The 20,500-nt window shown below is 38.9% G+C and overlaps 1 protein-coding gene across 1 annotated transcript in view; it reads right to left on the bottom strand.

Moving 5' to 3' along the window:
• REEP5 (receptor accessory protein 5) overlaps positions 1-20,500 on the bottom strand; it is a 39,486-nt gene that overhangs the window by 12,291 nt on the left and 6,695 nt on the right. Inside the window, exon 3 of the mRNA XM_086682582.1 lies at positions 7,286-7,424. Coding sequence (XP_086538708.1) covers positions 7,286-7,424 — 139 coding nt within the window. The remainder of the gene's footprint in view (positions 1-7,285; positions 7,425-20,500) is intronic.

Here is a 20,500-nt window from a genome sequence, read left to right as displayed (position 1 = left end):
ATGCAGACCTAGAAACCCTCAGCATAAGTATAGGCATCAAGGTGAAATGGAAAGAACTCACTGGATTAGGAATCAAAGAGATGGTATCTATTTTATTTTATGACTTTAGGGAAGGTCATAAACAACCTCTCTGAGAGTCCATTTTCTCTTCTGTAAGATTTTAGGAAAGTCACAAATTAATTTACTTGAAGAAAGTATACAAGACGGTAGTGGTATTACCAAATCCTACAGTTTTTACTGTTGTTGTAAATCTCTGGAATATTATCTGCCCAAGTAATACCTCAGCCCCTCAGCAACCCAGAAAATGAATGAGATGACTCATTCATCTTTTCTGAATGAATTAAGGCAAGACTACCAGGCAGAACCAGAGCCAGGTGTCTATATTTTTATACCTCTCCAATGTGATTAGGCTTCACTCTGGTCTGCTCCTTTCTTTCCAGGGCACTGTAGCTATCATCTTGGGACAGTAAAATAATTACTGCTCTCTACCTATGTCATTAGCGTTTTCCAGTTTTCAAATGAAATAGCTTTCTTGTATTAAAAAATAAAGTTAATTACTGTTCAACTCTCATGGCTATATTCAGTCACCAGCTTTTACAACTCCCTTTCTTTAACCTACATAACTATTCTAGAGCCCAGGAGTACCCTGAACGACACAGATCCTCACAGTGCCTGCTGACAGCACAATCACGAGCAAACACAAACCCACTCTTACCTGCAGTCCAGAGTCTCTGCTATTTTGGCTGAATTCCTGGCACTATGAGCTCTCATTTGATAAATCCTTAAATTACAGATTACAGCAGGCCAGATAATTCTGTCTGTGGTTCTAATGGCTGTCGCCATCCAATTTTCTTCTAGAAGAGGTATTTCCAAGGTAGGGATACACTTTATATGCAGTTTCTGGGACCAGCCTGGTCAGAACTGAGTTAATATCAAAAAAGACAAAACACCCACATTTCAACACATCAGCGACCTGCTGATACACTACAATCACCTGATCAGAAACAAAATCCATAGGGAAACTTCTGCAATGTAGCCACAAGAACAGTGACAGGAGAAAGCTAAAACAGACTGCCCAGCATGCACAAATAAAAGCTCAAAAAAGAACACGTGAAGGGGAAGACTTCCCTGTGGTCTTTGCCTCTTATGAAGTTAAGAAATGTTCTGCTTTCCAACATAGGTGCAGTAGTACAGGTGACAGTCTAAGTCAGGACTAAGAGTCGCCAGAGTTTTGTTTAAAAAACTAATCTAGAAAGTGATCTAAATGAGTGTAAAGAGAAGATACAAAGCTATTCATTGTGTCACTCATTAAAATGTGATAAAGTGAGATAAATGTCCTAAATGTCTATCATTTGGGGAATTAGTACATTGCTATCGATAATGGATTAGACAGTTTACCAAAGAATATTGAATAACATGAGAAAATACTCCTAGTATTATGTTAATTGAAACAAGCTAGATACAGAATCATGTATAAAATGTGGTCTCAACCATATATATATATATATATATATATATATATATGGTTAAAACAATAATATATACATGGTTCTGTGTGTCTTTATGTACTTGGACCAATATATTTGCACATTAAAAAAATAGGAAGACTAACATGTGACCGGTGGTACGATTACAAATGCTATTTTCCTCCTTATATAAAATATGTCCCAACACACACACACACACACACACACACACACACACACACACACACACACAAATGAATATAAACAATACAACAGGGACTTTGTTTTATTCACCAAAGTATCTTTCTGACCTAGAACAGATTCTGGCACACAGAAGTCCTAAATAAATGTCTTCTGAATAAAGAAATGAAAATACACTACTTTTATAATCAGAGGGAGAAAAAAGGCTTTTGTATTTATTTTTAAAACCTCCTGGTAAAGGCAGACCTCAGAGCAAAGCTCTGAGCAGGCACGGTCCACTATTTCTAGTGCGACAGATTACATACTATCTTTTCTACTAATCTTTGATGCCTAATCATTGGTTCCTCTTATTTTCTCCAATCATGGGCTGCTTTAGAAAAATGGGGGGAAATGCCAATAATATTAATTCTGCAAAAGATCTTTTTTTTTTGCAAAAGATAAATATTAAACATGTCCTTACTTGGATCTCTTTGTCATACTCCACACAATCACCATGTGATTGTAACATGGCATATGGTCTATGCTAGTCCTTAACACAGGATATTCTCCTACCCACTCTGCAATTCAGAGGCTTCTTCTCAGTGTGTTCTCTGAAGCCACTCAGAAAATGCACTACAGCAAGAAGAAAGTATTTTGATTGACAGCATAATCCATTTTTAATAATCTCAACTATATTATCTATTTGGAACATGCAGTAAATTCTCATGGATGTCCTGAGACTACTAATGGATGCACATTCCTTTTACTATTAAGGAAGAAAATTTTGCTGCAAAGCAATTTTTGTAATGTATTTCAAAACCAACTATAAATGATTTGGTGATTATCTCGTATTTCGGATCCTCTCTTTACCTTCTGTGACCTCCATTAGCAGAAGAGATCAGGAGCGGGCTGGAGTCAGGCTTGCTCATGTTTTCGAAGTGTGAGGTCAGCTACTGGTGTGAGTGGCTCTGCTGTCAGGATACTGTTCCCTGCAGCAAGCAGGTGGGCCCAAGGCAAAGCCAAGTCTCCTTCCTTTAGAGACTGCACTGTGATGTCACTACTATTAGATGGATCTTATGAAGGACTTCAAAGTTGTTTGTAGTTTAAAATATGTGACATCCAAATAAGATTATAAAAATATAAATGCTAAACATCTTTGAATAACAAAAACACACAGAAAATCCAGCAACCTTTGAAATCTTAATTGCTACCACAGGCTTTTTAAAAAAAAATTGCTTGAAAATTCTTCAGCCATCTTACAAGGCATTCTGTGGTAACGTTATTCAAAATTAAGAAATTATAATGAGCATGTTTTCATTTAAATTTTTTAACTATGTAGTTCTTTTTTTTTGTTTGTTTTACCATAAATGGTGTCCCACTATATGTAATGTTTACCAATTTTTTATAATTAATGAATTATGCAAACATTTCTATAGATGTGAATCATTTCATTCCATTTAACTGTATGGGTGTACTAGTTTTTTCCAAGTCTTTTTTTTTTTAATAGAAGTATAGTTGACATATAATATTATATTAATTCCAGGTGTACAACACAGTGATCTGACAGTTATATACACTATGCAATGCTCGTCACAAGTAGAGTTATATCCGTCACCGTTCAGAGTTGTTACAATATTATTGACTATATTCCCTGTGCTGTATCTTTCATCCGCGTGACTTATTTATTTTAGAACTGGAAGTTTGTACCTGTCAAGCCCCTTCACCTTCCTCCTTCCTGGCAACACCAGTTTGTTCTCCGTGTTTATGAGTCTGCTTCTGGTTTTTGTTTGTTCATTTTTTTCAATTCTACATATAAGTAAAGTCACATATGGTATCTTTCTCTTACTTACTATTCTTAGCATAGTTACAGCTATGGACCCTCTAGGTCCATCCATGTTGCTGTGAATGGCAAGATCTCATTCTTTTTTATGGCTGAGTAATATTCCATTGTGTGTGTGTACACATCACATCTTTATTTCACTTAGTTCATTTATTGACAACACTTAGATTGTTTCCATACCTTGGCTATTGTAAATAATGCTGCAAAAAACACAGAGGTGTTTTCTCAATTAGTGTTTCATTTTCAATAGCTTTCTCAATTAGTGTTTTCATTTTCTTTGGGTAAATACCCAGTAATAGAATTACTGGATCACATGGTATAGAATTTTAATTTTTTGATGAACTTCCATACTCTTTTCCACAGTGGCTGCACCAATTTACATTCTCACCAACAGGACATGAGGGTTGCCTTTTCTCCATATCCTTGCCAATGCTTGTTATTTCTTGCCTTTTTGACACTAGCCATTCTGACTGGTGTGAGGTGACATCTCACTGTGGTTTTGATTTGCATTTCCCTGATGATAAGTAATGCTGAAAAGACACATGCTTTCATGTGTCTGTTGGCCATCTGTATGTCTTCTTTAGAAAAATGTCTATTCAGGTTTCCTGCCCATTTTTTAATATGTATATATACTTATTTATTTTTAAGAGAGGGAGAGAGTGGAGATGGGCAGAGAGAGAGAGGAACAGAGGATCAGAAGTGGGCCGCACACTGACAGCAGCAAGCCCAATGGGGGGATCGAACTTTTAAACTGCAAGATAATGACCGGGGCTGAAATTGGATGCTGAACCAACTGAGCCACCCAGGGAGCCCCTTTCCTGCCCATTAAAAAAAAAATTTTCCCCCACATTTAGAGGGAGAAGAAAGAGAGTGGGAGCAAGGGAGGGGCAGAGAGAGAGGGAGACACAGAATTCGAAGAAGGCTCCAGACTCTGAGCTGTCACACAGAGCCTGATATGGGGCTCGAACTCAAGAATGAACTCAAGAACCGTGAGATCATGACCTGAGCTGAAGTCTGACGCTAAACCAACTAAGCCACCCAGGCGCCCCTAAAACAGAGGTTTTGGCATAGAAGTCCTGTCCTTGTGAGGCACTGAGGAAAACGAGTGGAACTAAGTAGCAGGGCAGCTCCTCCCCATCCCCTCCTGCTCTGTCCGCTTGAGCTGTGTGTAACAGCTTCTGAGCATCTCCTCCTAATGCTGCTGGGGGAGCAAAGGGTGCTCCTTTGGCCTGAGGGGCTATGTAGTAGGAGAAGGGTTATGAACCACAGTTCCTCTGCTGGCTGGGACTCCCTACCCTAGGACTCATCCGCCCCTACCCACAGCTTCCTGGGACCAGCATGGACTGGCATGTGGTCTTCCTCCATCCCAGTGCCTAACAGAACAGCTGATACTGTTAGAGGAAAAGGAGCTTACAGGCCAAAATAACAGGAGATTTGAAAAGCACAACCATTTCAAAAAGAAAGACAACACGATCAACTACCAAATTCTATCAGCAATAGAAATATTAGAACTAACCAAGACTTAAGCTAAATTGCTAACTATGTCAGAAGAAACAGAGCAATAATAAACAAGAACGAGAAAATATAGGAAAGAGACAAGCAAAAATATTAGATACAAAAAAGAGTTGAAATAAAGAATACGCTGTGTGCCATATATAACAGAATGGAGTAAACTTGAAAACTGGAAGGGAAGATTGAAAAATATGTATCAATGAATAAATACATTATTTACAGAAGAAAACATCTATAGATTGTAAAAACAGCTAAGGCCAGAGATAAAGCAAAAATGTATCCATAACTGCCCAGAATTCAAAATGAAGACAACATCAACATGTTGGTAGGTGGGGTGAGGGAGACCAAAGAATGAGAGCTTCCTGCATCTAATTTCCTTTATCTAAATTTCTTTAGACAAAAAATTTAAAAGAAAGTAAATAGAAATGTAGAAACAGTAAGACAAATTGAACTAACAAGGACCCTCAAAATAGGTCTGAATATGTAAATAAGAAAACAATGATTAGTTCCAGGGAAAATAAAAAACAGCAAGAACACTACATGTACATGCTATGTACACTATATGGTATAACTAAATCGTATTTACAAAGTCACAATAATGTAAGTGGTGAATGTGTATCTAACCAAAATTATGATACAAACACCTGAGGAAGATGGGGACACAGGAGGACTGCATGTGTATGTCAGGGACAAGCCAGGAAAGGGAACCAAATCCTACCAGTAGGAATCAAGAGCTAATGTGTCAAATAGAAAAATTAAAAGGTGGCTAAACAAGAATGTTATTTAGAAACACAGAGGTAAATGACAAAATAATCTGCCATAAATGTAGGGATAATGGTTGCTTTTAAGGAATGCAGTATAGGCAGCAGGGTTTGCTGTTTTTCTTTAAAAATCTTACAGAAGTATTTGAGTCTTCATTTCACGGATGACTTTTAAAAAAATGAATACTTCAGAGTATGAAGGGAAAGAAGAGAACTCAGAATTCAGAAGGGCTGGAATCCCCACTCTCTACAGCTTGGGAAGTCTGGCCCCATGAGCCTGAGGTACCATCTACATTCTATGCAACTAATGGGAAGCAGGTGTCTTCCACGGAAGACACTCAAGGAACCAACTGAAGACAGTTTGTCCTATCTAGAAAGAAAGAACCACTCTATCTATTAAAAGATGTTAACTTCTTCATTCTCAGTCAGAATCAATACAGGTCCCATTAGGAATGAGTTTCAGGGGCGCCTGGGTGGCGCAGTCGGTTGAGCATCCGACTTCAGCCAGGTCACGATCTCGCGGTCCGTGAGTTCGAGCCCCGCGTCAGGCTCTGGGCTGATGGCTCAGAGCCTGGAGCCTGTTTCCGATTCTGTGTCTCCCTCTCTCTCTGCCCTCCCCCGTTCATGCTCTGTCTCTCTCTGTCCCAAAAATAAATAAACGTTGAAAAAAAAAAAAAAAAAAAAAAGGAATGAGTTTCAACTTCCTAATCCTTGTCCTCACATGGTGTTGACCAAGGCTAGATTTCTACCAAACACGAGGTGTGGCAGGGCTGATCCCTGACCATTGCACCTGTCAAAGTTATCAAAATGACTTCCTCAGAGAGCCCACTTCACATCTTCATTCTCGAAACGTATATAAGAAATAAGGTGGGTTTTTTTTTCTTCTAATGACTCCTGGGGTGCCTGGGTGGCTCAGTCAGTTAAGCGTCGGACTCTTGATCTTAGCTCAGGTCATGATCTCACAGTTAGTGAGATCGAGCCCTGAGTTGGGTTGTCTGCTGACAGAACAGAGCCTGCTTGGGATTCTCTCTCCCCCTCTCTCTCTGCCCCACCCCTGCTCACACTCTCTCTCAAAATCGATACATAAACTTGAAAGAAAGAAAGAAAGAAAGAAAGAAAGAAAGAAAGAAAGAAAGAAAGAAAGAAAGAAAGACTCCCACACACCACTGTAAATAATCAATGGCCTGCCAAAATGTGCAGTGCTTCTGCATCAAACCTAGGTAACACTGCCTGAAGGAAGGATCTTGGTAAACTAACAACAATGCTTGTGCTAGGTCACAGTATTTCCATCTTTTATTACCAAACACATCTTGAATACACAATTGCTTTGGCTGTTTCCAAGGCAGTATACAAAATAAGGGAGGTGTGTCGAATTCTGTTTTCCTATTTATAATCTGAGGCAGAGCCACAGATGTCCAACACTCAAGCATCTGTTCCTGTTATATAGGTCCTAAGATGGAATTTATTTTAGTGGTAGGGCACAAAGCAAATACATAGATGGAAGGAAACAGAGAAGTTCAACATACCTTCAGCATGTAGTAGAAGGGGACCCATGACAGGAAGAGGTCAGAGAAGAATTCAGCAATGCTGAACACACCATACACTACCCAATAGGTCAGCCACTGGGTATCATCTTCTTTGTTGGGACTCTCTATGGCTTTAATCCTGAAAGGCAATACAAAAGCAAGTACATCATGTAGTGTGATCTCAATGAAACACTTTCGAACAGCAGACTTTGATAGCCTCCCATACCAGGTAGGAAACTCAGGCAAATGTATGCACCTTGTCATGGAGATAAGAATACAACGTAAGAAGCAATGTGGAAATAACAAGCCATTGTGACTACCTGTTACCAGTCTTCTTGTCACCAGAGAAACCAGCACTAGCTGTCCCCTGGATTTCCACTCTGTCTTAACCAGGCAGCAGGAGATATCACCAATGACTGGGAACTCCCAAGTGCAGGCCTGCCTCCAGAGCTTTATCAAGGATTCTTAAAAAAAAAAAAAAAAAGAGAAAGAAAAGAAAAAGAATTCTTTTATGGCAGGGAGCCTGGCTGGCTCAGTCGGTCGGTGGAGTATGTGACTCTTGATCTCAAGGTTGTAAGTCTGAGTCCCATGTTGGGTACAGAGATTATTTAAAAATAAAATCATTAAAAAAAAAAAGAATTCTCTGATGGTAACTTAGTTTTTATGTACTTTTAATAACTGAGCTATATTATGGGTAAGTAGAAACTTCCACAAAGGAACTTCTGGGACATAGGTCAGATACTGCCCAAAGTCTATAACATAACTTCATAACAAACAGGTGAAAACAAATATCATGGTGTCCATTTGGTTCTATCATTGTGTGATCTTTTGGCTGTAGCCTTTCCTTCCCTCATCAGTTAATAACATGACTTTCTCAGTACCAGCTACTGCTTAAACAAATTTCATTCTGCAAATGAATGGAAATAATTTTAAAATAATCTGTTACTTCTGGGTCACCTGGATGAGTGGAGCCTGCTTAAGACTCTCTCTCACTCTCTCTCAAAATAAATAAACATTTAATTAATTAATCTTTTACTTCTGAATCACAGAAATTTCTTTCATGCCTGGGAATCTCTTCATTCTAAAGCTGAATTCCTTAATTTTTTAATCCTATCCTAACACATGTCTGGACACTTATCAGAACTGAGCTGGACTAACACAGGAAACTCGAAGGTCTATGAATATTGTTAGCTTATGAGATGGGTTAACTGCTGAAAATACTTGGTAAGATGGGTTCCCCAAAGGGACCGTTAGACTGCTGAATCATGCTGAGTCATTCTCTAAGAAAGCCTCTGAAGTGATGAGAAGCAGCTGTGGGCTTGAGGTCTGCTTGTATGCCTGGGTGTTGTAAGAAAACAACCAAAGACGGGAAAGTTCTAGCTGACTGAGATGAGTGCTAATGACATGAGGAAGAGAAGAGGAAGAAGAGATAAAATCAATACCTCTCTGCAAGCCAAGACAACGCAAAAGTTTTTCAACTTACACAAAAGAATTATAAAATGAATTTATGAGAGCAGATTATAAAATAATGGCTTGTAACTTGTGGACTATGTCTGTGTTTCAGCTTTCCTCAGATAGAAGCTGGCAAATGTAACAAAAGGCCAAAGGAAAAGCGTGGGCAAGCACATTAACCAAAGAACTAACAGTGGTATCCCCTTTACACATAAGGCCATTTTCCTATCCATTTCTATCTAAGTGGATCTTTTAAGTTATTAGTTATTAGTTTGATAAAGATTTGCTTCTTAGATGTCACTCCTGGGCAGAGGGGATATGGAGTTATATTTCACTTAAGGTCTTCATTTTGGAAAACAAAGCAATTCATGACTATGTAGTAAACAAACATCCAGTAAACAAATGTATCCACACATAAATATAAACTGAAATATACATTTCATGGAAACATTCTGGTATTTTCAATTCCATTCTATGTCATTGTTTTTAAGAGGTTAGTCAAGATCCACAGATTCAAAAACAGAAAAACCACCCCAAACAGTTCAAGTTCTGTGCTTCAAGGAATAAATTTTTAAATAGTTAATTTCCATAACTTATAAACACTAGGCATTCAAAGGCTTCCATGTTAATACACTTGGAAAACTACGTAGTAACATCGAAAGCAGGAAGAAAAGAGCTCCAAACAACACACAGGTTGATCACAACTTTGTAGAAAACCAAGGCACATGACAGAGGTCAGGACAAACCCAGATTCTTATTAAGCTGAAGAGATTTTTAATAGAATTTCTCAGATAACTGAAGCATTTAATTACTGTTTTAATTTAAAATACCATAAGGGCACCTTGGTGGTTGAGTCGGTTAAGTGTCCAATTCTTGATTTCATCCCAGGTCATGCTCTCACAGTTTGTGGGATAGAGCCCTACATCGGGCTCTGGGCTAACAGCATGGAGTCTGCTTGTTTTCTCTCTCTCCCTCTCCCACTCTGCTCCCCCTTCCTGCTGGCACATGTGTTCCCTCTCTCTCTCTCTCTCAAAATAAGTAAAATAATAAACTAGTCACAATAAGAAAGAACATAAGTGACAGTCCATAGGTGTGGAAACTTAGAATCAAAATGGTGAAGCACTCCAATCTAGTTATGGGAAGAGTAGAGAAGAGCTCAAAACTGGCCTTTCCTGAGTGCTATTTACTTATATACTTCCTTGTCCAAGTGCATGGACATAGGTGACTATTCAACAATACACTCCACAGCCTTGTACTTCTACTGAATCATATTTCAACACAGTATATCAGAATGAGGATGTAGCAACTTATCAGGCAACACAGGAATTAAAAAATCTTAAGCACTCTACACCCTTCCATTCTAGCCAAAATGGCACAGCTAAAGAATGGGAAGAGGTAGGAACCTAATAATTTTCCTCCCCAACATCATTTACTGACAAGAATATCTTTTCCCCACCTCATGTTCTTGCCTCCTTTGTTGTAGATTAACCATATAAGCATTATTAACCATGAAAGCATGAGCTAATTTCTGGGCTCTCTATACTGTTCCATTGATCTGTGTGTCTATTTATGTGTCAGTATCATACTGTTTTACTGTGGCTTTGTAATCGATCTTGAAGTCTGGCATTGTGATACCTGCAGCTTTGTTCTTTCTCGAGATTGCTTTTGCCATTCAGGATCTTTTACGATTCCGTACAAATGTTAAGATTATTTGTTCTAGTTCTGTGAAAAGTGCTACTGCTATTTTGATAGGGATTACATAGAATCTGCAGATTGCCTTGAGTAGTATGGACATTTTAACAATATTAATGCTTTCACTCCATAAGTGTGTTATATCTTTCCATCTATGTCCTCTTCAATTACTTTCATCAATGCCTCATAGTGTTCAGAGTATACATCTTTCACATCCTTGGTTAAATTTTACCTAAGAGTTATTTTAATTTCATAATAGCCCTATGATGTAAGGATTGTTATTTTCAGGAAATACTGGGGCTTAAGGAAGAAAAACAACATGTGCAGGGCTCCTAGCTCCAAGCAGCAGAGACTGGGGGCACCTGGCTGTCTCACTCAGTAGAGTGTGCGACTCTTGATCTCGGGTTCATGAGTTCAAGCCCCATATTGGGTGGAGAGCTTACTTTAAAAAGAAATTGAACAAGTAGCAGAGGTTGGATTTACACCCAAGATTAACTCCAACAAAGCCCGTGCCTATTTCACTATCCCAGGCTGTTTCCCTATTTAGAACAACTCACCACCAGGCTGCATAACACTTAGCAAAATGTCTGGTACCAAGTAGGCATTTAATAAATATTTACTGCATTACTATAAATACAAAAAGAGTTCATAATATTTCTTTTGGAAGGGACCAGAATGATCTAGTCTTGTGCTGAAGAAAACCAAGACCCAAAAAGGGTAAACTGGTCACAGAAGACAAATAAGAGAAGTCAGTCTCAAGGCCCAGATTCTTAGAGAACCCTTCCACCCTCCAACCTGCTTACCTGAGGGGGGACAGGCAGAGGTGGGGAGGGAAGGGAGGGTATCAGAAGTGAACAGGACATGTTCTGAGTTGGTGCCCTAGTCCACTGTTTCTCAAACTTAGATGATGATCCATAACCACCTACAGAACTAGTTAAACATACACGCCTGGGTTCTTTTCAGACCTAGTGATTCAGACTCTGGCATGTAGAGCTTTAAGCTTTAGAAAGTTGTGCAGGTGATCCTAAGGCTGAGCCAAGTTTCAGAACTATTGGTCAAAGTTTCAGTCTCAGCACCACCTCTGCATATCTTTTCCAGGAAAGAAAACCCAAATGATGGATTTGTAGCCAAAGGGTAGGTTACCCCTTTCCCGCAACAAACAAGAGGCCAGGAGAGAAGAAAAGTTAGACAGAAAAGGCAAACTGAATGATATCTCTGCTACAATTAGGATGAGTCACTCTAAGATAATGTAGAACGCTCACCTGAGCATTCTCAAACTTGTAAAAGAATTCAAGATAAAAACATCTCCTAAACAAAACTCTTTTGCTAAAATTTTAAGAACCAATCTAAAAGTCCTCTATTACGTTGGCTAGAATATCAACCTCCCCCGGGGCTTTTCGATCTCTAGCTAAACCCCAGAGGAGTTCTGGAACTATCCCAAAGACAGCTGGCAACAATTCCAACCACTCTCCCCACAGGCCTGGGCCATTGTCTTACTTATTCTCAATGTGCCCTTGCCCTTAAGTGAGCTATAGTTAGCCATACCACAGACACTAAACCTGGGTTTAGAACTACACATTCACAAAAGACAGACACCATGGTCTTAGATTGCTCTCTGCAGACTCACTGACATATTCTCACCACTGATCCAAAGCCTGGTCACTTGGGCTTGGTTCTATGGCTTCTTTGTTCTCTCTCTCTTCAGCCACCTACCATGTTCCAGGGGCAGAGCTTGGTCTACCTCAAGCAAGGTGCAAAAAAGAAATGAGGCCTGGGTGAGCAGCAGAAACAGGGCTAAGGTGCAGAAGATGGCTGTCAATACTATACATGGGTTAGCAGTTCTAAAAATTCACAGAGCAGAATTAGAAATTGTAGAATGTGGAGTTAGAAGCTGTCTTAGAGACAAACTGTTCATGTTCTATATTGTATAGACCAACATATGAAGTTCAAAGAGAAAAGACTGATATTAAAGTAATTTCAATGAAAATAAAATATTATGAAGTATGTGTCTACAGGTTTTTTAAGGGCAGCAATGGGCTGTGTAAATACATTTTGGTATATCCATACAATGAAATATTCTGAAGTCTTTAAAAAGGATATTAACAAAGAAAGATGTCCAAGCTACAATGTTGAATGTAAAAAGTAGATAACTTTGTGTTTTGAAAAAAAAAGAGACATGGATATCTATTTCTATGTGTTTACAGACCAAGAATGGTATCCAAAAGCATATATTTCAAATTGTGTAAAGTTAATCCTGGGCATTGGGACTGCAGAATTTCACTTTTTTAAGGTCTTTGTAATGAGCCTGTACAATATTTTTATAACAAGAGAAAGGAAAAATATTTCTATGTGGGAGAAAAAAATAAACACCAGGCTTTCTATAACTACTTCCTCCTATGGGACTGTCTCTTTAGGGCTTTGTTAAATACTGAAGTGAACATCAGGCATATTCATTTAATTTCTCTCTTGAGGAAACAGCTCATGGTTTTCTTACAAACTTCTCTAACAATGATCAGACACACCCTCGTGTTTTAGAGCATTAAAAGGTTTTCAATAACACACATATGAACACATAAAGACACAGAGAGAAGAGTCCTGTAGTCCAACACATGGAATGGACTCATTCTAATTTTCTATTTCAAAAAAGCAAACTATCAAAAATGTATTAATTACAGGGTGCCTGGGGCTCAGTTGGTTAAGCATCTGACTTGTGATTTCAGCTCAGGTCATGATTTCGAGCCCCATGTCAGGCTCTGCCACTGACAACACAGAGCCTGCTTGGGATTCTCTCTCCCTCTTTCTCTGCTCCTCCTCTGCTCGCGCATGTGCATGTGCTTTCTGTCTCTCAAAATATATCAACATTTTGAAAAATTATTAATTACTCTGGATGATGGAATAGTCTGGCTTTTCCCTCCATTTCTTCCCAATGCTCATCTGGCTTTGCATCACTTCACCACCCTTGGCATGTACCTTGTATCCCTGTTCCAGCACTTACTAGGCACATGACCTTGAGCAAGTTATTCTGGGCCTTAGTTTCCTCATTTGTCAAGAAGGAATGATAAACCTGATCATGCTGTTATGAAGATTAAATGATTACATGCAAAGCACTTAGAATCAGTGACTGGAACCAAGTAAGCTCTCATTAAATATATCCTTAATAGATAGCACTTATAATGTGGTAATAATTTATTATTATTATTATTATTGGGAGGCAAGAGAGTAAAAAAAGCTTAGTCCTTCTGGCTAAGTACAGCTGGTAGAGGGTTAACAGCATTGTTAATAAGGCTAAAAGGAGATTAGAGAATTACCCATGGATTTTAATTACACTTCACTCTCCAAATCCCAATGCTATAGAGAGTGAAGAGCTGAAATCCCCAAATCCCATTGGCAGGTCAATGGGAACAAACTCAGACACTTGTGAAAACATTTTTCAGGCCCATGGTGTGAAGGTTCATGGGCCAAAATTCTTTACATTGGTATTGGATTGGTACTGATATGCACAGAACCCACTGGCCAGACCACAGGGCTCCTCCAGTGACTGGTACCGGCTGCCTTCACCCTTTCACGTCCCATCAGTTTGTTTACACCTTTATTGCTATTTTCTAAAAGCAAGGGCAGGAATGAAGGATAGTGAAAGGATAGCATTAAACATGTGTAAAGAGGGTGCCTGGGTGGCTCAGTCAAGCATCTGACTTCAGCTCAGGTCATGATCTCACAGTTCATGAGTTCGAGTCTCACATCACGGTGAGCACAAGCCCCGCATTGGGTGAGCCCTGCTTCTCTCTCTCTCTCTCTCTCTCTCTCTCTCTCTCTCTCTCTGCCCCTCCTGGGATTCTCTCTCTTTCTGCCTCTTGCTCACTTGTGCCCTCTCTCTCTCTCTCAAAAAATAAAAATAAAAAAAAGAGAGAGAAAGAGAAACGTGTAAAGAAAACAAAGTTTGCACAGAGGTAATCTTGGGCTACCAGTATTCTCTCCCTCCAAATCTGAGTCATTATTCAGAGAACCTAAGATATTCCCTGCCCCATATGGTAATCCACCACAGAAAATCAGTGACAGATTCATTCAGATGCAAGTATATATACTGAGCACCAAACAATGCAACTGACATTGTAATTAAAGCCCTTGGGGCCAAAACAGACTCAAGGACCAAAAGCCAACAGTCAAAAAATAGTTCCCCTGCTAATTAAGGAGCATATGTGTGATTGGGGAAGGGTCTTATGAAGGAGGGTTATGGAGGCAGAGTTATGGGAAATTGGAAATCTTATCAGAAACAAAAAGTAAAAAATGGGATTTAAGATTTTAAAATTGTTAAAATGACACCCAGTGCTTAGGAACATGCACACCACTGTACCATAACAGAAGAAAACCATCAGCCATACCACATATTTACAAACCTGGAAGAACAAACTCTTATTGTACTTTTTTGCTCTTGGAATAATAATGTCTTAAGGGCCCAAAAAAGTAAGTGGAAAAAATTAATGAAAATTAATGAAAGGAGATCTTTCCTTAATCATTTAAAAGCTCAATGACCTAGATTTCATCACAACAATGATTAGTTTTCCTCTTTGTAGGTTAGTAAAAGTAACCACCCTTGATTAAGCACTTACTGAATGCTAGATTCTGTGCCAAGTGTTTGACATATACTATCCACCCCTTTTGCTCAAGAAAATTGACCTTTATGAAAGTTAATCTGATTTGCGCAAGAGTTAATACAGCTAGTAATTATCAGGTCTATATACATATGCTTCTGATCACTGATACCAAAGAAATTCAGGTATACACCACCTGAATGGTACATGGTTCATATGTAACTTGGCCACTACAACTCAGATTAGCCAAATGACATAAAATTAAATAATATATTTCTTCAAAGCACTGGCTTTACTACTAAAACCAATTGTATCCATCCATGGAAGTTTAATTTTAATGAGTCCATTATATCACCAGACTGACAGTGAATCAAAAAAAAAAGCAGTTAATAAAACAACCTATAATAATAAACAGCCTTGAGATATGCTGTTGGTAAAGAACAGAAAGAAATCTGCCTCGATTCCACTTGGTTTGTTTTATCTCTAACGTGGTAAATTTTATTTAATAGCAAATATTCCCGAGTTCAAGGTAGATTATTTGAAGCCTAAATATGAAGAATACAGACCATAATGTTTACAATCCTTTTTGATACGGCAAACATATAACGTGACCATACACAGCACCCACTATGCATAAGACTACTTCTGCTGTGTTAATTTATCAGAGAGTGTGATTTAGGAACTCCTGAGAGCTCAAAAAGGTTTACTAATTTCTTATTACCTTGGTTGAGGAGAATGCCACTGCAAATCTTATTTGACACATACAGTGCATCAAATTAGAAGGAAAAAATTACGTATTTTAAGACATAAACACTAGTTTGTTTCCATGCTAATAAAAACATTTTTCTTCTTCATGGAAGAAAAGAAGGTAAGAAGCCATGGGCACTCAGAGTTACTTGTTTTCCACTGCAGAGTAGTTGTGCTCTCAAAGCAAGAGAGAGGATCCTGTACAGAGCTAGAGAAACTAATGGAAGGAAACAGAACATATGAAAAACTCCATATGCTTATTACGATTTATATTAAGCCAGCCCTCCTCCCCTATTCGAAAAAAAAAAAGAGAGAAAGAAAGAAAAAAGATATGATAGGTAGCTAGGTATGCATCCTAAATATGTAGAAACTATCTTCTAAGGTTACTATACAAGAACAACGAAAACATATCAAACTCCTTTACTCTTTAGTATGTATGGTGTTTGTTCTCCTATATAAAATGACCGACTTAATGAAATACATAAATAGGCTAAATTCCCAGGCAAATACATTTTAGATGAGTCTATAAAACATCTCCAAGGGAGACTGAATAATAAAACAAAAGTAGTCATTCAGTCGTCAAATAGTTTGGTGTTTAATTACAATGATCTTATTTATCAACTTCCCACCATTTTGTTTTTTAATGCAAAATGAAATATTCAGTTACAGTCAAATATAAAACATGAGGAATGTTAAAGTGTGCAGGCCAGAGAATTCACGCATCCCTACGACTACCCCTGGCTTTGCCCCAACAAACCCATGACCCAAGTCCAGTAACTTGTTTGTGGCCTTAGTTTCCAAATCTGTAAAAGGTAGCTCTTGCAGCTTGATCTCTAGGACCTAAACTAGCTAACATTTTATAACTCAAAGCTTAATGTGCTACTGGGTGTTGTATGGAAACCAATTTGACAATAAATTTCATATATTGAAAAAAAAAATAATAAAAGATCATTCTTTCCCTGCTTGAAGGAAGAAAAAAACAAAAAAAAAAGCGCTTAATGTGCTAAACTATTTGATAGTTAAAAAAAAAATGTATGCCTAAAGCAATAAAACAGCAGATGCAAATCCTACTGGAACAACCCTTTGTCAATAAAATGAATGGTTCTATAAATGTAATGTCTATGTCAAGTATAGTATCATCAAGTTTAACTTAGGCTCAAGTACCCTCACAACCTGGACAAGAATGATCTAAACTGACCTTTCCTAGACAAAAGAAGGCCACATCAAGATAGGCAGATAGCAGCCTCGAGTTACCTCTGACATGTAAGTGATCCCTTCACCAGATCACCTGGCATAACTCTCGGAGGCTGCAGGATAAATATAGTGGTCATGTGACTGAGAAGGACTGATAAGCTCTACTCCCAAGAACCAGAAGAGTGTGCTAGCGACAGACCAAAGTCAGAAGAGGTTCCTACAGGCCCCACTTATATTTCAATTGCTACAAAAAGCCATTTCATGAACAATTTTTTAAACTGCTTTCCAATTCTAAATTAATTCATTGTTCCTCAAAATTAACTAATTGGTAATGTTGTCAAAAGTCACCAATACCTTAGAATGTCCCATATGTATTTCTAGTTGTTTTAAATACCATAAGAGGAAATGAAGTTGGAAATGGACTCCTCATTCAGAGTCAGTCTTGAAAAAGAGAACTCCAAGATGAGTTGGATGAAGGCAGAGGACAAATAAACCACATCTCTAGGGCCCTCAAAAATAGGAAAACATTTTCATTAAAATTCACAGGGAGCATTCTAGAACAGAACATTAGGAATGAGATCTCTCCTCACGACTGCTTAAGAGCCCAGAAAGTAGATCATGAGTAAGTAAGTTAAATCATTCATCTTATTTGCTCCTTAAGACCTTCCTTTCTCTATGGTACAGGCAAGGGAGATGGGGGGAACCCTAACCTAACCTAATCTAAAATTCTGGCTGTAATTGCCTACAAAAATAGTGACATGCGATTATAAGGATATTTTATTACTTTTTCTAGTTTCTCCACAATTCCATCTTAAAATAGCTCAGCAATATTAGCAGTAATACTAAGTGAAAACTCAACCAATAAAAAGCTGATAAAACTTAAACATCTAACATCTCAGGACGCTGAAGGCAAAATTCACACAATGCCAGTAATGGAGCCAAGTGCATGGTCAGCCAGAACACCACCTGAGCTTCACACTACCCGGAGGAGTCAAAGTGTGGGCATTCGCCACTCTGCTCTTCAGCACTCCAGCACAGAGCTTACAGTTGTAGAGAGAAAAGCTAGTGTAATAGGAACGTAAGCAGCTTAGGAGAAAGTGTATCTGCCCCCACGTTCTCAAGAGTAAAAAAGAGACAAACCATAATTACAAGTTTTTTTTGGGGGGGACGCACCCAAGAAAACAAACACCACCCTTACTAATGAGTCTCAGAAGAGAACCACAAGTACACATCCTCCAGCACCATTAGGGAAGCCTCACTTTGCGTCAGTGGACTTTGTTTTCCGAAACAGAAAGTGGTGCTCAACTGCCAGTCATACCAAGACAACTTCCTCCAATGCTCCTTCGGAGAACACCTCTGTTATAGGAGGCTGCCACTGCAAATCTTGAATGAGTTGATCTGAGTCCTTTGTAAACTATGCTCCCGCACTTTATCTGCTGTGAATCATTAGCTAAGAAGAGGCAGTAGCTTTTACTTCTGGTTAACTGTATTACAACTCTTGTGGTTACTCTGACAGTGTCTTTCCCAAATATCACCCCCCACACACACACCATCCCCTTTTCAATCTTACCGCATAGGAGTCACCCCCAAACATCTCCTCCTAAAGATTCTCTGCCTCCTGACACAGAACTAAAGGCAAGGCCACATTCTCTCAGGAAATGCAATTCAGTGTGCCATCCTCATAGGGGCTTGCCCTGGTAAAAGAGAGCAAGTCTCTGCAAATAACTAGTTATGTCACTGCTGTTGTAAATCAATGATACATAACAAGAGAAATAACTTGTTAGTTATTTCTAATACATTCTAACTCATGTTCCCAAAACACTGCAAATGCCTATGTGTGCGGATACATGACTTGGTGGGGGGGGGGGGGGGGGGGGGCAGTCCCCTATTTGAGAGAGGAAAAATACACTGCATCAAGACAGTGTATTGACAATGTCAAACTGAGAAAAGAAAAAGTTTACATCAACAGTTCAATTTTCATCTCTGCATAGGGCATGGCATGTATCTGAGACAGTCGAAGAGCCACATGGAAAGTAGTGTAACATAAAACTTAAAAACATGGGCTCTGGGTTTGTTGTTAGTTAGTAAGTAAGTAAGCAAGCTCTATGCCCAATCTGGGGCTTAAACTCATGACCCACAAGATTAAAAGTCTTATGCTCTACCGATTGAGCCACCCAGGCTCCCTGGGTTTAAATACACTTTACCATCTACTAATTGTGAGACCCTGATCAAGTTACTTCTTTCTCTGTTTCCTTATCGTAAAATGGGAACAATCATAGTATTTACATCAGAGGGTTGCCATAAGGATTAAATGAGCTACATTTGTAAGGCACTTAAATAGGGATATAAGTATCTATTAAATGAAGTGCTACACAGGTATTCAGCTATGCAAAGAGCTAAAAGCAGTAACATTGTTTGTATTGGTGGCACAGTTTAAAATGGGCTGATATGGGGTACTTGGGTGGCTCAGTCAGTTAAGCATCCGACTTCAGGTCAGGTCATGATCTCACAGTTTGTGGGTTTGAGCCCCACACCAGGCTCTGTGCGGACAGCTCACAGCCTGAGCCTGCTTCGGATTCTGTGTCTCACTCTCTCTCTCTCTCCCCCTCCCCTGCTCTGTGCTCTTGCTCTCGCTCTCAAAAAATAAACATTAAAAAAAATTTTTTTAATGTGCTGGTGAGGACATAGGAGATAGAATCACACATCACTGAAGTGGGCATGAGATTTCAAAAGTGTTGCCAAACATTAGACTGTATACAGTCATCAAAATGCTGGACTCTAAACATATTTAATCTTTTCGAGTCTGATACTAAAATATGCCTCAAGGTGCTTTCACATTCCTGCGTAGTAGCTGAGGGTTCCAGACCAAGACTGGCCCCTGTGTGAACTTCAGAAACATACTCTACCTCTCTGTGCCTGGATCATTTGAAAACTAAAGGAATTAGGGGCACCTAGGTAGCTCAGTTCATTAGGCATCAGACTCTTGATCTCAGCTCAGGTCTTGATCTCAGAGTCATGAGTTCAAAGCCTTATGCTGGGGTTTAAAAAAAAAAAAAGAAAGAAAGAAAGAAAAGAAAACCAAAGGAATTAGATTACATGCTTGATCTCTAAGGCCCAACTCTGATAGTCCCAGGAAGGTGGTAGCCTGATCTTTATGAAAAAATGAAATAAAAATAAAAGTTAATAGACATTTTTGTGGAATTTTTTTAAAGTTGCTGAGTAGGATAGAAAGCAAACTCTCCTCCTTTCCTTTCTCTGCAGGACAAAAGCAAAAATAGAAAATAAAGTCATTAGGGGCGCCTGGGTTGCTCAGTCGGTTGAGCGTCCGACTTAGGCTCAGGTCATGATCTCACAGTTTGTGGGTTCGAGCCCCACATTGGGCTCTGTGCTAACAGCTCAGAGCCTGGACCCTGTTTCAGATTCTGTGTCTCCCTCTCTCTTTGCCCCTGCCCCACTCACGCTCTGTCTCCCTCTGTCTCAAAAATAAACGTTAAAAAAAAATTTTTTTTAAAGAGGAAAGAAAGTCATTAGACTTTCCCTC

The sequence above is a fragment of the Puma concolor genome, chromosome A1, assembly GCF_028749965.1.
Source record: "Puma concolor isolate L17-30 chromosome A1, mPumCon1.1.hap2, whole genome shotgun sequence".
Classification (NCBI taxonomy): Eukaryota; Metazoa; Chordata; class Mammalia; order Carnivora; family Felidae; genus Puma; species Puma concolor.
The sequence above is the reverse complement of the archived record's forward strand: the minus strand, read 5'-3'. Positions and strand labels throughout refer to the sequence as shown.